The sequence below is a fragment of the Vanellus vanellus genome (genome assembly GCF_965231255.1).
Source record: "Vanellus vanellus genome assembly, chromosome: 21".
NCBI classification, from domain to species: domain Eukaryota; kingdom Metazoa; phylum Chordata; class Aves; order Charadriiformes; family Charadriidae; genus Vanellus; species Vanellus vanellus.
Window position 1 is genome coordinate 7613241 of NC_138926.1, and position 15974 is coordinate 7629214.

Consider the following 15974-nt stretch of genomic DNA (forward strand, 5'->3'; position numbering starts at 1 on the left):
AGTGGATTTGCATGGGTATAAGCAAGGCAGTTCCCTGGCTAGCCTGGCTTGCTCAGGTACAGAGAGTGACTGATATCAAAAAGGGATTATGCTGAATTATTATGGTTGCCTGCTCAGCTTTCAAGGAACTTGTGCACAACAGGATATACATACATAGAAATGATCAGATGATGGGAGTGTCCTAGCTATGCAGGTGTTGGTGAGCTTCTCTTCAAGTGGCTTCAATTCAGACCTCTACTTACAAGTGACTAACTTGCCTTTATCAAAGACATTGTAAAATGAGGCTGTCTGTACCATATGTTAGTTCTAAAGTCTCACAATGTTCACTAGAAGCACTGTGGAAACAATACTACGTTTTTTTATTCTCATTTCCTAAGCCTTCATCTCCATTTCTGTAATGTCATTCTCGTGTATGCTGTTATAACCACACGTCAGCAATGCTTGTGCCTCGCATTCAATAATGCCATCGTGGCTGTGATATTAGCAGGTGATTTTTGACTCCTGAATACTGTCATACTGTTTCAGTGCTCTGCAGCTCAAAGTCTCCTACTCCTGGCACTGTATGCATGTAAAAACGTGTACAAATGCATGATCATATTAACGATATGAGTGTTAATGTTAATCAGTGTGTGCGGGTGGCTAACAAACCAGTGTTAGAAAACCAGTTCCTTAACTATCTTTGCAATTTAGTGACCTAGGTCATCAGAATCACTTCCCCAGTATGCTGGGAACAGGTTTCTAGAAAGGGTGAGATGTGACAAGGGAAATAGTCACTCGATATGTAAAAACAGAAGCAGTCTTTAAGTATCATTAGCCTTGACTTAATCATTTTAAGACCTATTTATAGGGTATTAAATTTTGAATGCAAAGCTAAATTGAGGTTATATTGGGAAATGGAAATTGTGATCAACCCACACACATGAAATACACAGCTTGGAGCCTGCATGTGCATAGAACGCAATGTGGTGCATACACTATGATACCTAAAAGCAACCTTTGATAAACTTTTATTGCTTTTTTTCTGTTGTTGTTGTGTTCTATATCTGTTCTCTCCAGGCTTCGTGGACCCGGCCCGAGAAACAAGAGGTATAAGATTACCAGACCTTTAGCAAACTCCTTAGTTTTTTGGTTTTGTTTGTTTTAAGCATTACAGATTAACAAATCTCTAGTCCAGTAACCATGCCAACTAAACCAGCATTAATAATATGAACAAATTAAATATCAATACATAAAAGAAACAGCTTATAGAGTTAGAAGTTGCTTGGCATATAGTAATGCATTTTTGGATGAGCAAACTAGCTGTGTTGGGGTGAGTAATTCTGGTTGTCATTAAAAAAAAAAAAAAAGGACAAAAGTAAAAGCAAATGTAAAATCTGACAAATAGTGCTTTCACTATTTTCCTTTATACTGCCACTGTGAATTATATCTCTTTTCTAGAGTTTAAAGAACTAGCAACAGCGTATATTCTGGGAAAGTATTTTTTCCCAAAGATCACCTCTTCTGCTCCAACCATCTGTTTTGCTCATGGCACTCCTTAAGTTAGACCTTCTCTTAAAGGACAACTGCATCATATTCCATTTCAAAATCAATGCAGATCAACCTTTCACAAGTTATATTTCTCCAGAAAATACTCCAAATTGCTAAATTATTATTTGTCTTTGATTTATAAGGGTCAGTGAGGGGGTGTGGGATAATGCAGTAACTGAGTTTGGTGCAAATGTAGTTTGTTGCAGTTTTATTTCACATTCAGTGCTGTATTTTGAAAAGAATTGTAATAACCTACCTTTACATGCACCTGATTTTAGCATGCTTGCTTCAAAATGGACCAGAAAGTGTGTTTCCAAGCAAATAATAATGGTCAGGTAGAGAACAAAAATAGCTACCAGAACTGGGTGACTTGTATTTGTAGGATCAGCTTTGTGGAGGCTCTGGGTATACAGAATTCTTCTTTATTTTTAAGCCATCTTAAACCATAGAGACTGTGGCCTAAACAAAGTGAACCTCTAACTTAAGCACCATTCACCTTTGTTTCATATGGGGCTGAGAAGAAACTGCCCATTCTTACTTCAAAATAATGTGTTGGAATAGATGAATTGTGGCAAGCGAAGGCATCAGATATTCAGACCAGTTTGCGTTGAAGAATTTGGAATTTGAGTAGTTGCATCTCTTCAGGCCTCTTCTTAATTCCTATTACAGTTGTCTCTGACTTCCCCCTCGCTGTGTCCCCCTTCCCCCCCCCCCCCCCCCCGGTGTTTTCAATGTGCTCTCTGTCTCAAGCTTTTTATTAATATGAGCACTAATACTATTAAGCTTGCTCTCTCTCAATTTCTTACTGTCTGTGTCTTGAAATATCCAATGGGGTTCTGTGAGGATGCTGTTGAAGCTTGTTTTGCATCTTGTGTAGACATATCTTTAAAATAGCTAGCATGGGGCCTTTTAGCAGTATATTCCAGCAGCAGGGGGTTAGTTCTCAGGAAGCTGAGGGAATACTTGGCATTAAGTGTTTCACTTACTTTAAACTAGCTAATGCATTAGTAAGGAAGTCTCTGTGATCTTCAGTCGTAGCAACATATATGGGTGTTAAATCTTGCTTTCCTTGCTTTAGAGGCACAATTGCAGTTGGCTGCATCTTCCTCTGAAGCACAGTCAGCTCTACTTACTACGCACTGTCCATAGTGTCTCAGTTCACCATTCTGGTCCTGCATATACTGGAGAATTGTTGAAAGTCTCATTAGCAGCATATGCTAACAAAACAACCCCAATTTTATTACCAACAGATGCTAAAAAATTCAGTTACAAACAAAATTACACCTCAGTTAAACCACAAACTGGTGATGCTTTCTGGTAACCAGGAATTAGTGCAACCTGACAAATACTGAGAGCTGCAGATGATTTCTGGTTAGTGCAATGCAAACACAGAGCTAGAATCTTCCTTCACTGGAATTTGTAGCTGTGGTCAGGATTTCCAGGTGCTGTTTTTTAATGATGCCCACCATGTGGAAAGCAGGTGAGGAGAAGATATGACTGTGAAATTAAGTCATGGATAGTTGTTTGTGAAAGGAGTGTAAAATTAATAGGCGGAGGGAAGGGGGGTAAATGCATTTCCTACTTGTCTCTCCTCATCCCCTTTGGCACTGAAGTATTGAAGTCTAGGCCAGCTTTGTACATAGTGACTACGTGCCACATCACATTCTCAGAGTTTGGAGAAAAACACCTCCATGTATCTCAGGATAAGTTGTCGTAATCGGCGATATAGAGAACCGTCATAGCCTTTTCTGTAGCGTGGCAGTTGCTATAGCATGAGTTATTGCCAGTGTCCCTTACGGTTGTCTCCTCATTACTATGAAGCATTTTGTTATCCAAAATCCTCAAAATAAAAGAGGCTAGGTAAAGTGATTACAAGTGTCTCCATCTGGCTCACAAGTTTCTACCTATCCTATGTCTCTAATAGCCGGGAATTGGTAGCACCTGATGTTCTGAAATATGAATAAAGAAAACTAGTAGCATGCTTTCTTGGGTAGACATTTTTCTCCTCTTTGGAGTATTTTCCATGGTCTTTCTTTTTCTTTACTTGTGCTTTTTGCATTAAGAAACAGAGCTTCATCTTCATAATCGGTTGCATTACTTGTAAAGTTATAATTTTACCATGACTGCCTGGGTCTCTTTTGTTTTTATTAGATCTTGACAAAGTGGGGAAAAGGCAGGTGACACTGGATGTAAAATTACATTTGCTGTAATGATCATGTGCTGGTATTTTGCCATGTTTATACTCTTGCCTGCTGATGACATCTTAGTAACAAGTATTTAGAATATTCACTCAACTCATGAGCTAAAAGAAGCCGGGAGCCTCTGCAGATCTGGAGTCTTGACATTTATGGACCCTACTGCAATAGTTTCAGAAGTGAATTGGGTTTTGGAGTCAAATCACAAGTCAGACAAAAGAATAACAATATAGTCAGCCAGTGAAGAAAGATAAAAGCAGAAGTTGGTTGTGCAAGGTACCACAACGGACAAATGTCATGTTAAGGATTCCTTCCCTGGTTCTAGGAAATGATGCACACAACACCATGTGTACATGAAATAAAGAACGCTTCCCAGCAACAAAAGGGACCAAGCACAGGAGAGGGGATGGAGCTTGTGGCATTGGTCAGGGCTTGCAGTAGACCTGCATGCAGGGTAGAAGAGAGAAGAAAAATACATATAATGGTTTTTGTGTCGTCAAAGGATACTATTGTTGTGCATATGATCTTTGACTAGCTCAAATGAACTAATATTCTGAAGGAACAGGCATAATCACATTTACTTGTAGAAACTTTGTCAGTCTCAGATTAAGACCACTAGCTCACTACAAAAAGAGCCTTCAGGCCCAGAGCTTCTGACCACTTGAAATACCAGAGATTTACTTTGTGCTACAGCTCAGTGCATTTAGCTGTTTAATATCCTCAGGGTTTTTACTCATCATCTCAGTACTTGTCCTGTATCTTCCAAGAAATTTAATATCTCTTGGAATGCGAATTGCATTAAGTGTGGCAGGCTGCAGCAGCAGGCACAGACATGAGGGTACCTAATTTGTTCACTTGTGCTTGTGCCGCTTAGGAAACTAGATGAGAGAGTTGGTGCTTTAAAGCTTCGAAGCTGAAGCACAAAGACCGAGAGCTTGCACAAGCACCAGAGCCAGAGTCCATGGCCTTGTGCACCTCATATATTAAGAGAGCCCTTGGGCTTTGGCCACAAATTGGAGAGGGAAAAGCCAAAACCAAAAGTGATGTGGGATGGGATCGCTGGGGGGCTGCAATTCCTTTGAGCAGATGGTAGTCTGGATTTTACATTCCTTGTCTCTGTCATTGACATCCCCACACTTTCTCACATGTGGGAGCAATTTCTAAACGGGCATATAACCAATGTAGATTGCTCTAGAATTTTCTTGAAGCGTCACAAGACCTTGAAGCAGGCTTGTCTCTGGAAGGGTCACGCAGTTTTCTTGCCCTGTTCACTGTACCTTGCTCTTTTCAGTGCCATGTTCAGGTGAAAGTTCTGAGCTTTCATTTTGCCTGATTCAGTTCTGAGGTCTGGATCTGTTCTTATTAATGCCATTTCGAGGATGTAAAAACGAAACAAACATCAGTGAGAGAAGAGGAAGGCCTGAATTCTGTGAGCAGAAACACAATAGCTGTTGGGGAGGCTTTCTACAAGAGCAGGCTGGCAAAAATTTTTAACCAGAGCCTGGATCTCTGCAATTCTCATTCTGGGAAGAAGTTTGACGTTAGCCAGCTGTCCTCAGACATCTGATAACTTTGGTCCTTCATTTCATTTTTTTCCTTCTCCTGAGTGCTTTGAATCACTGCAGTTGGTCCTGTGCAACAAGAAATCTTCTTGTTGCTTTTGGAAACGCCTCTCTGTGCCCATGATTTCACCTGGCCTCAGGTGATCACTTCTGAAGTACTGAGCACTGAAGGCTTGGTGTGAGGTACTTGCATTTGTTCACATCCCTTTAGTCTGCACCACAGGCTCAGAGCTCAGCTTCTAACTCTTTTTTTTTCCTTTCCTGCCAGACCCTGGATGGGCGCATCGTAGTACGTAGCCATGCCCGGGTGTCATCCCTGACTCTCAAAGAAATTCAGTACACAGATGCCGGAGAATATGTATGCACAGCCAGCAACACCATCGGGCAGGACTCCCAAGCCATGTACCTTGAAGTGCAGTGTAAGAAGCGGAGGATGGGGCGGGAAGGGTGTTCATGTGTTTAGAGGGGGGACTTTTTTGATTTTCTTTTTCTGTGGTGAGACTGAGGCACCTATGGCTAGGGAAATGTGTCTTATTTAGGTAGAGGGCATGGGAAGCCACTCAGACTGAAATAACTTTGTTGAAGGCATTTTGCTGTGTGCATACGTACAAATGTCTACTTTAGCTGTCTCCAGCTAGGATACTGTTTGCACCTTCGGAAGATTATGGGCCATGAATCTGCCACAGTCCCATTTGTTGGGTGCATCAGGGTTCTTCCCCAGGAGAACTTCCTGGTATGTACTGCCCTAGATGCATAGCATGCTGTCTGTTCCTCCTCCCACACTGGGTGAGGAACAGGCTTTGGGACCGAGTGGGTTTCCTCCTTATGTCCTTCAGCAAAAGACACCCTCCATCCCCCCAGACAAGAAGAGTTCCTGTTTCCTATATTAGATCCCCTTCCCCACATCAAACTGGACCCCAGCCAAGGGATCCTTAAAGTGAGGCTGACTTGGCTACTTTAGGAGGTTTTTCTGGCTCAAATAGCCTTCACAAATGTCTGTCTTCCAGATGCGCCCAAGCTTCAGGGCCCTGTGGCTGTCTATACCTGGGAAGGGAATCAAGTGAACATCACCTGTGAGGTATTTGCTTACCCCAGTGCTGTCATCTCCTGGTTCCGGGATGGACAGCTGCTTCCCAGTTCAAACTACAGCAACATCAAGATCTACAACACCCCGTCAGCAAGCTACCTGGAGGTGAGGAAAAGCAAGGAGGGGAGAAGGCATATGCAGCCAGGGAGGCTCAATGCTATCAAATAGTTTATGTTGCTGATTTTGATGGAGTTTCGTCAGGGCACTCTGTTGGTAGACAAGAAGTTTTGTGGTGTTTCTGGCACGTAAATGCAAAGAAAATCAGGTAATAGAAGACATCACCCTCTCCTTGCCTTTGACTTTCTGCCCACTGCAGTTCTCCCCTCCATGGACAGCCCTCAGGGTGTTAGCATGTGTGCTTTACTGTGGCTTCTCTCCCCAGCAAAACGCAGAGTGCATTCACAGAGTGAAAAGGGTTTTCTGATATGAGCATGAGTCTTCATTCCTTCCACAGGTGACACCAGACTCTGAAAATGACTTTGGGAACTATAACTGCACTGCTGTGAACCGCATTGGCCAGGAGTCGTCAGAGTTCATTCTTGTGCAGGCAGGTGAGCATCCCAGGCAGGGAGATAAGGAAATGCGTATGCAGCCCTTGACTTGAGGTGACAGAGTGACCGTTCTTTTCTAGTTTGTGTTGGTGGGATGGCAGGAGAACCAGCTTCTACTTTCATAGAGACTTTGAATAGATTTTTGCGTTGGGATGGTTTGTAGATAACAAGACCCTCAATATCTCTGTTTCCTTGTTTCTGAAGGGTGTCATTCTTTTCTGTGCTTCCAGTACACTTTGGTAGAGCTGTGATCTTTGATTTCTGACAGCCATTGCATATGTGCATGTGCATGCGCGTGTGCTTCTCAAAATCAGCAAGATATCCCTAATAGATATCCCTAATAGTACAGGTAGTGCAAGACAGAAACCTCAGAGCACTGTGTACCAGCCAAAGAGGCCTGGTGTCTGACTGCGTGACAGACTGGAAGTGCCTCTGGTGTCCTCTCATGGCTGTTATAGAGGCAGATTTAGGAATGGTCAAGCTATGTATTTGGAGTGCACTAGGGAAGAGACTGTAGGGACAGAATAGCATCCAGGATGCTTTTGCTACTCGGCTCGGGTTATCCTCTTTTGAAGAAGGTACTGTAAGTCTCTAGCCTCTTAGAGGAGAAACAAGATGAAGGTCTCTGCACTGTCTAATTAGCATTCTTAAAGGCCCTCTTAACAGCCTCCCCCTCCTGTGGGGGAACCTTAGGCCCACCCTTCTCTCCTTTGTGAAGCCATGACAAGGATGTGTTTGATATTCCCAGTTTTCTGTTTCCTTTGCTACTAGAACCGGGGATCCTTGTTTCCTGCTATCTTCTGTATCACTGGTTGTTTTCCCTTCTTCCCACAGACACTCCGTCCTCTCCTTCCATTGACAGAGTGGAGCCCTATTCGAGTACTGCCCAGGTGGAGTTTGATGAGCCTGAAGCTACTGGTGGGGTGCCCATCCTCAAGTACAAAGCAGAGTGGAGGGCACTGGGCGAGGGAGAATGGCATTCGAGGTTGTATGATGCAAAAGAAGGTAGGATGATAAAACAAGGTGTTACCTCCCCCACCTGCATCTCAAAAGACTTACTTTCCTTTGGGGGGAAACCAGAGCAGAGGGTTCCATAGCTTTGCAGTTCCAGCTGCTATATTAAGGCCTCACACAAGTTCTTAAACATTCACTTTGCAGTGACACCTTGAATTTTTAGTTGGAAATGAGGGCCCCGCTGTGCTGATAGCTCCACACAGGGCACGAGCCTTCTCTGCCTAGAGTATGTGTTGTAGCACTACATTCATCTCTGTAGATGAGAGAGGAGCCCACACTGGAGCAGGTTTGCTGGCAGGACTTGTGACCCTGTGGGGTCCCACCCTGGAGCAGTCTGTTCCTGAGGGACTGCACCCCATAGAAAGGGCCCATGCTGGAGAAGTTCATGGAGAGCTCCTATGGAAGAGACCCCACACTCAAGCAGGGAAAGAGTGTGAGGAGTCTTCCCCATGAGGAGAAGGGAGCGGCAGAAAAAACGTGTGATGAACTGACCACAACACCCGTTCCCTGTCCCGCTGCGCTGCTTAGGGAGAGGAAGTAGAGAAAATTGGGAGTAAAGTTAAGCGTGGGAAGAAGGGAGGGGTGATGGAAGGTGTTCTTAATATTTGGGTTTTATTTCTCATTATTCTACACTGATTGGATTGGTAATAAATTAATTTTCCCCAAGTCAAGTCTGTTGTGCCCATGACAGTAATTGCTGAGTGATTTCCCTGTCCTTATCTTGACCCACAAGCCTTTTGTTCTGTTTCGTCTTCCCTGTCCAGCTGAGGAGGGGAAGTGATAGAGTGGTTTTGGTGAGCACCTGATGTCCAGCCATGGTCAACCCACCACAGATACACATTGCTTAAAATGTATCCTTAATTCCAGCAAACCAAAGGAATTTTGATTTGGGAGGACAATGAAGAGGAGAGTTCTATTTCAGACCTGAATCTTCCACTGCCAGTTTTAGCTGGAACTGAAATTCTTCTTTTAGGTCCCCACTGGAGTGATGTGATCATAGCTAGAATCAGGTTTATTTTTCTCATTGCTCCCTTTGTGTCTCTGCAGGAAAAATAGAGCTTATTTCTTTCTTCATATCATGATGACCCTACAGCAGGTTCTTTCCATCTCTTACATTGTGTCTGGCCTCCTTATAGATTGTCAAAGGAGAGATGAGTTTCTCTGCTGCTAAGGGCATTGCTTTCAGTTGGATCACGTGGCCCAACAGATGAGCAGTTCTATGTGTTATGCCTGCTACTCCCCCATGACAGTGGTCTTGAAGAGCATTATTCAAGGAGCTCCTTGGCACAGGCCAAGGGCTGATGCCTTCTGGTGTCTACCACGAGCTCCTCTACATCCCCTCTGGAGAGGCTGTGGCAGTATGCCTCTAATCAGCTGGTTGACACAGAGGTGATAGCTCTGACCTTTCTCTTTGTCTGCACTGTTTATGGGAGCCTGGGCCCAGAAGAGGGCTCTGTTATATGGGGTGAGCGTGGCAAAAGTATGTGGTAGAAATGTGCCATTTGTTGTTGACTTAAAGCCTGAGCCTTTCTTTGCTCTTCTTCCCTTGTTTCTGCAACAGCAAATGTGGAAGGCATGATCACTATCACTGGCCTGAAACCTGAAACAACCTACTCTGTGAGACTGTCTGCGGTCAATGGCAAGGGCGTGGGTGAGATTAGCCTGCCATCCGACTTCAAAACACAACCAGTTCGTAAGTAAAACTGAGACCTCCCTCTGCTTCTCTGGTTCTCTTTCCTCGAATCTTTCCAGGGAATCTCTGCCATTCTCTGCCATGCATGGATGACACAATCTTCTTTTGCAGACCTTCCTGCACCCTTTGTTTTTGTTGTGGTTTTTGATTGTAGTGAATTTTATTACTAATTATAAACCTTCTTTGAAGGTAGAAGGCAGAGGAGCTATTTCATTTGCACTATTTTGTGCTCTGGGCTACTAATATAAACTTTGTATTGTCAAAGAGAATGGACTATGCCATGGAGAGTTTTAATAAGAAAAAGGAGTTGAGAATGGCATTGGTCATAGAGAATGTAATGACATTGTCACAAGGCAGGTTTTCTTGGAAATTAGAAATTGAGAGGTTCAGCATAGAACTGGCCAATGAACTGTGGAAGGAGGGGGAGGAATGGAGATTTCTCTTTTCTGCATATTACTGCTTAAGATATGCATCTTAATATGCAGCATGTAAGGTGGTTTCCAAACCTCTTGTCTGCTTTACTTGGGTAATCTTCCACTCCAATGGTGGGGTGCTCTTCTGTGGCCTAACACTTTCCCTCCTGTTTCAACCAGGAACAAAAGATACAAGAATTAAAAACCAGAGAGTTATTCAAGACAGGAAGGGAGAGAAAGAAATAAAAATTGAAGGGAGATGTGACAAAAGCAGGCAGGGGAGAAGTGGCCTCTTACCCTTTTACACAGCCTCATCCAAGTGTTAGGATCTGGATTCAGCCGCCCACAACCCCTGGGGTTCTTTCCTATTCCCTTTGTATTTAGACCTACAGCCTATTCTTCTTCCCACCATCGCACCCATACTTGTGTACCTATTTCATAGCTCTTCTGAAAGCACTATTCGGGACCTTCTCCCGAATTCAGAGCTAACAATATTCCTAGCCCATCTATGTGCATGGTTTGAGGCCCTGTGAGCTGTGCATGGTCTTGATTTTTGTCTGCTAACTTCTGCCTCACCAGAATGGCTGAGCAGTATGGGACAGTACACGTGCCTTGTTCCTTGGAAATCCCAGGCCCTGTGCAGTAAGGCAGCCCTCACAATTGGTGTCCAGTCTGTTGTGATAACTCCTGTAACCTACCCCACTCCCTAGGGTTGGATTTGAGACAGCTGATCGTATCTTGATTTTCCAGTTCCATGTTCTCTATCTCCCCTTCTCACCTCTTCTACATTTTTTTTTTCTCTATCTCTGTCTTTTCTTTTTGTCTGTTCCATCCATGGAAAAACTGCAGGCATCCCTCACTCACGTAAGTGCCTCTCTGCATTTCTTTCACTCTCTTTTTATGTTCCTAGGGTGTTCCTCTAACATACATAACACTTGCTTTTAATCTAGTACCTCTTTGCTATCAGGGTCTTTAGAAACAAAGTAACTGGTACTGTCCATTTCCTAACAAGACTGACACTAGAATAGTGATCCTACTATGGGTAATACTGCTCTTTTTAGAACAGAATTAGGGGTTAACATCTTTGTCTTTATTGTAAAGCATGCAATTCAAATATTTAACTTAGTGATTGTCTAATAATAATAGTTAGCTTGTTGATTACAGAGTGGAAGGCTGAATGTTTATGAATCAATTAAAAAATTTCAAATTTTAATGAAATGTAGATAATTTGGGGGGGGACACACCAAAGTGGATAAAGTTTTAGCTGAATTGCAGATGTGGTTTAGACCAATTAAAAGCCAAACAAAATCTTCAGAATTTTTAGTATCTTCACAATCTTGAAAGCAAAAACTTCAAGAAAAAAAATCACATTTTTTGCCTCTTCTCAGTAATACTTCTTACGGTTCATAGTCTTTGGAAAGTCTTCCAGCACTTGTGTAGATTGTATACTCAAATAAATAAACCTTATAAAAATATAAATTAAAAAAAAAAGCATGTTTCCTCCTTCCCAATGCAAAATGAGCTAGAGATTTGATGGATATGTTTAATTGTCACTTGGGTTCAGTGAAACAGTGTATGCTCCATAACTTTGTGCCTTTCAAATCGGAGTTAATCAATGGCATCTAAAATAAACCTCTGTCTAAGTGAGCGTTATTCTCTTTATAAAAGTATACGTCCTTGTGGTAAACTGTTGTTATTCCCAAGATTGCACGGGCAAGCTTTATGAAGCTGCTGTCACATTCTTTGAGATTTCTGAAGTTGAAGTAAAAAAGGAAAGATTATTTTTTTTATCCTAATTACAGGATTTGTATCATGCATGTGCTATTTTTCCTTAAAGATTGTATTATACAAAAGCTTGGATTTAGTGGACCGCTAACAAGATGAATAGGTTGGTAGTCTAAGATGGATGAATGAATGGGCAGATGGATAGATAGAATTGCAAATTGCAGTAGTTACAAAGAGCCAACTGAGAGACAATTTTCCAGAACGTATCTGCAGTCCGGTGCCTAAAATTGTTTGGAGCCTGTTAATTTCAGTAGACGTAATATATCTCTTATACAAAGTGAATTGTGGTTAGTATTTTAACTATCAGGTAAATGATTTGGTAGGCCCTTCTGAATTGGACGTAGTCAATGATACACAAGGGAGATAAGGGCTTAGATATTGAGTCTCTATGCAGATCAGTACCACAGGAAAAAGGAAAAGATCCAATTAAGAAGAGAGGAAAAAGAACATTAAAAACTTTGATTCAGCCACATCGACAGATCTGTCTGCTAAGCTAAGCCTCATGTTCATCGCTTGGGGACAGGAATGTGGCTTTGAAGAACATTAAATCACACTTGTAGAGGACTTTTTTTTGTTATATTTTTAATGTTGCAATCGGCTATCAATCAGTCTGTAGTCCCTAAATCTTCTCCCTTGTTGGGTAAGTTCCTTTTTTTTTTTTTTTCCTTCTTTGTGGGCTATAATTTTTTTTTAATGTATTTGCAAATTAAATTCTGCTAATGCTTTTTCAAGCACATTCATGCCTTGCAGGTGTGATCCTTCTGAGCATTCAGTTCTCTAATTCTTTCTGTAGTCTCTGGGATTCTCAAAACCCATCTCAGTTCATGAACTGGGTTGTAGCAATGGTGAAGAGATTGTTGGCACAACAGAAATGCGTTTTTTCATCTGTGCTGGAATGCCAGTCACACAATATTACCTGTTCGTGGGCAAAGTCAAAATGGGGAAGAAGTTGGGTGTCCTCTAGTCTGGTGTGATTTGAAGATCACAGAAATGTTTCATAAATTTTTCAGGAAAGAATATGGAAACTATGTTTTGACACCAGCCAAGGCTGTATTGTCAGACTAGCCAAAGCAACTAGTCTTCCTTGTGCTATTGTTTAAAATTTCTACTTGAATGTAAAAACTGACACCATTTTTGAATGCCTGCTGGGATATGTCTGCAGTTATTTTGATTTTTTTTTTTTTTTTCATTTTCCTGAATAAGCAAAAAGTACTTTATTTCTATCTTAGAGGCACAGGAAGGCCCGAGTAGTTAATGATAATGGTGTACTATGCTAGCACAGATGAGAATTGTGGGGTTGGGAGGATATCTGTCTTACTTGACCTGGGTTTGGATTTTCATCCCAACAATTTGCTGGTTTTCTGCATTTCCTTTTCCGTATAAATCTGATGACAAACAAAGGCTGCACACAGACCTTGTGAACAGTTTCTCTTTGAGCCCTGGTTGTTTCTTGCTGTTGTGCAGGTGGGACCCAAACGTGTGTTAAACCATGCATGTGTGTGTATGGCATGTGGGTTTGATATCAAAATGCCTTAATGTAAAAAAACCTAAACCAACAAAACAACACTAGAATAGTCCCCAAGCTGGCAATAGGATAGTTAGCAATGGCCTTCACCAAAATAGCGGTCATGTAGGCTGTATTTTGCTGCCCTACAGGCAGTGCTGGCCAGTATCTCTGCTGGCCTTAAATGGCATCGGTTTGAACTCCTGGGAACGTTGGTGAACAGCGATGTGTGTCCAGTGAGCCTGTGTTATGAGAAAGTTGGTTTAAAGCAAGAACTCACAGAGGATCCAAAACGCAGGTCTGGCAAAGCATACTTACTTTGCTTGCGCTTTATGTCCAGAGAGGCTTGATCTGACAAAATTTACCAATTTATTTTTTGATTTTCCATCTCTTGGCAGTTATTTAACAGGAATCAACTCCCCTCTTCACTTTCCTTTCTCTTTCTTTAGCAAGTACTGCTGCACCCACCTCCCGTTTAGCAGAGAGTGAGTATGGTGGAAGAGGCTGTCATCTTTGTTCCACTTTGCTCTGCATGCATCTCCTCACTGAGTGTGGTGCAGTCTGCCTAACATCCTTGGGTGTTTTCCTTCTTTTCTGTATATTTTCCTCCCCCCCGAGTGAAAACTGAATCTTCAGGTAGAGGAACTACAGATAAGCATAAGTTTGATTTCCAGGACAGAGAAAAGCCACTGACATCTCCCGGGTGTGCTGGACTCGGGAAGGAGAGAGATAGAGAGAAAGATGTAGAGTGAAACCCTGCCCGTGTCAAAGTTGGTTGTTGTCACTGACCTTTGCCATTGAGATTTCTGATAAGTTTGTGTTCCATTCTTGGGGACATCTAATGGGATATGCTCAGCTTTTGTCTTGTGAAACTAAATTTCCTGAAATCAACTTAGCACAGCAAATAGTTTAGTTTCTCAGGTAATAGAGCAGAAGATACTCAAGTGATCAGCAGGGAATGGCTTGTGCTTCCCTAAGCCTGTTACTTCTGCAGCCATGGAAGAGAACTCATTTCTTTATATCCTACATCATTGTTTTTTTAAAATCTGCATAATCAGATTTAGGCTGCAAACCGCACAAGGGTCTATTTTGTCCTCTTACACCAGCAGCACTGATATTGCCATGGGACAAAAAGGAATTCATAGAATATCTGAAGTTGGAAGGGACCCATAAGGATCATAAAATCCAACTCCCTGGCCCTCACAGGACTACCTAAAACTAAATCATATGACTAAAGGCATCATCCAGACACTCTTTGAACTCTGACAGGCTAGGTGCTGTGACCACTTCCCTGGGGAGCCTGTTCCAGTGACCGACCACTCTCTCAGTAAAGAAGCTTTTCCTAATGCCCAATCCGAACTTCCCCTGATGCAGCTTCATTCCATTTGCTTGTGTCTTATCGCTGGTCACTAGAGAGAGGAGATCAACACTTCCCCCTCCACAGACCCCCTTGAGGAAATTGTAGACTGCGATGAGGCCACCTCTCAACCTTCTCTTCTCCAGGCTGAACAAGTCAAGTGACCTCAGCTGCTCCTCCCAAGTCTTGCCCTTGAGACCTTTCACCATCTTGGGCGCCCTCCTCTGGACACACTCTAATAGTTTGATGTCCATCTTGTATTGAGGTGCCCAGAACTACACACAGTTCTCAAGGTGGGGCTGCACCAGTGCAGTGCAGAGTGGGACAATCACCCCGTTCGACCGGCTAGCTCGATGTACCCCAGGACATGGTTGGCCCTTTTGGCTGCCAGGGCACACTGATGACTCATATTTAACTTCCCATCAATCCAAACCCTCAGATCTCTTTCCACGGGGCTGCTCTCCAGCCTCTCAAGACATCTGATTTACCCTTCTTTGTAGCTGTAGTTGTCTGCCTGGTCCTGAAGACGTGACAGTGACAATTCTTTTGTTTTTAACGATGTTATATAGAATAGTAAAGAAATCCCTCACAGCTCATGTGTCTCATGCTGCATTCTTCCCATGACTTTTGGAAGTAGAGACTTGCTTCTTTGTACTTCTGTCCTGGTAATGCTTGTATTCAGTGCTCGTACAGTCTGTCTTTGCTCTAGGGAGTGGAGTGCTTAGCAGCATTCCCAAGGGGCTTTCAGTCTGTCAGCTTCTCTCAAAACTGCCTTATTTCCTAAGGGTGCTCACACCTCCTTGGGCTGTTTGATCCTTTTTCCTCCTCTCTGCCTGTACCCTGGCCCTAGTGCATGGAGGTGAGAAAAAACAGTGTATGAGAAGGGTAAGTTCCCATTAGTCCTTGCTCTTTTGTCTTCTATAGTTGGGCACAAGCTAGCAGTGGGATTCTGCTCTGGAGGGCCTTCCAGAAATTCCAGTACTTAATGGGCTAGCAGTATGTGAACCTAGGTTGCTATTTGGGCCAAAAGTACACAAAAATGCTGTAGCTGTCTCTGAAATTGGATTCAAAGATTCAAAACTCTTCAGGATGAAAAAGCATCAGTAGGGGACCCTTGGAGCCATAGCTTGCTGCAGGAACCACGCGGTGCAGGCTGGCTTCCCTGTCACCTGGAGGGGCCTGCATCTGGCAGCACAACTTCCCCTGTGGAGAGGGCTTGGAAAACAGCAGCAGCAGAGCACAATTTTTGCAGCCTCTTCAGGTAATACACATCTGCCCTAAGGATT

General features: G+C 42.9%; 1 protein-coding gene across 2 annotated transcripts in view; it reads left to right on the top strand.

Moving 5' to 3' along the window:
* Positions 1-15974, top strand: part of NCAM1 (neural cell adhesion molecule 1) — a gene marked incomplete at its 5' end in the record, with an annotated part of 137338 nt that overhangs the window by 85663 nt on the left and 35701 nt on the right. Inside the window, 6 exons of one of the 2 annotated variants that reach the window (XM_082493943.1) lie at positions 1057-1086; positions 5553-5703; positions 6292-6476; positions 6826-6922; positions 7757-7927; positions 9498-9629. In XM_082493943.1, the coding sequence (XP_082350069.1) occupies positions 1057-1086; positions 5553-5703; positions 6292-6476; positions 6826-6922; positions 7757-7927; positions 9498-9629 (766 nt within the window). The remainder of the gene's footprint in view (positions 1-1056; positions 1087-5552; positions 5704-6291; positions 6477-6825; positions 6923-7756; positions 7928-9497; positions 9630-15974) is intronic. The other variant, XM_082493942.1, reaches the window with a different exon arrangement.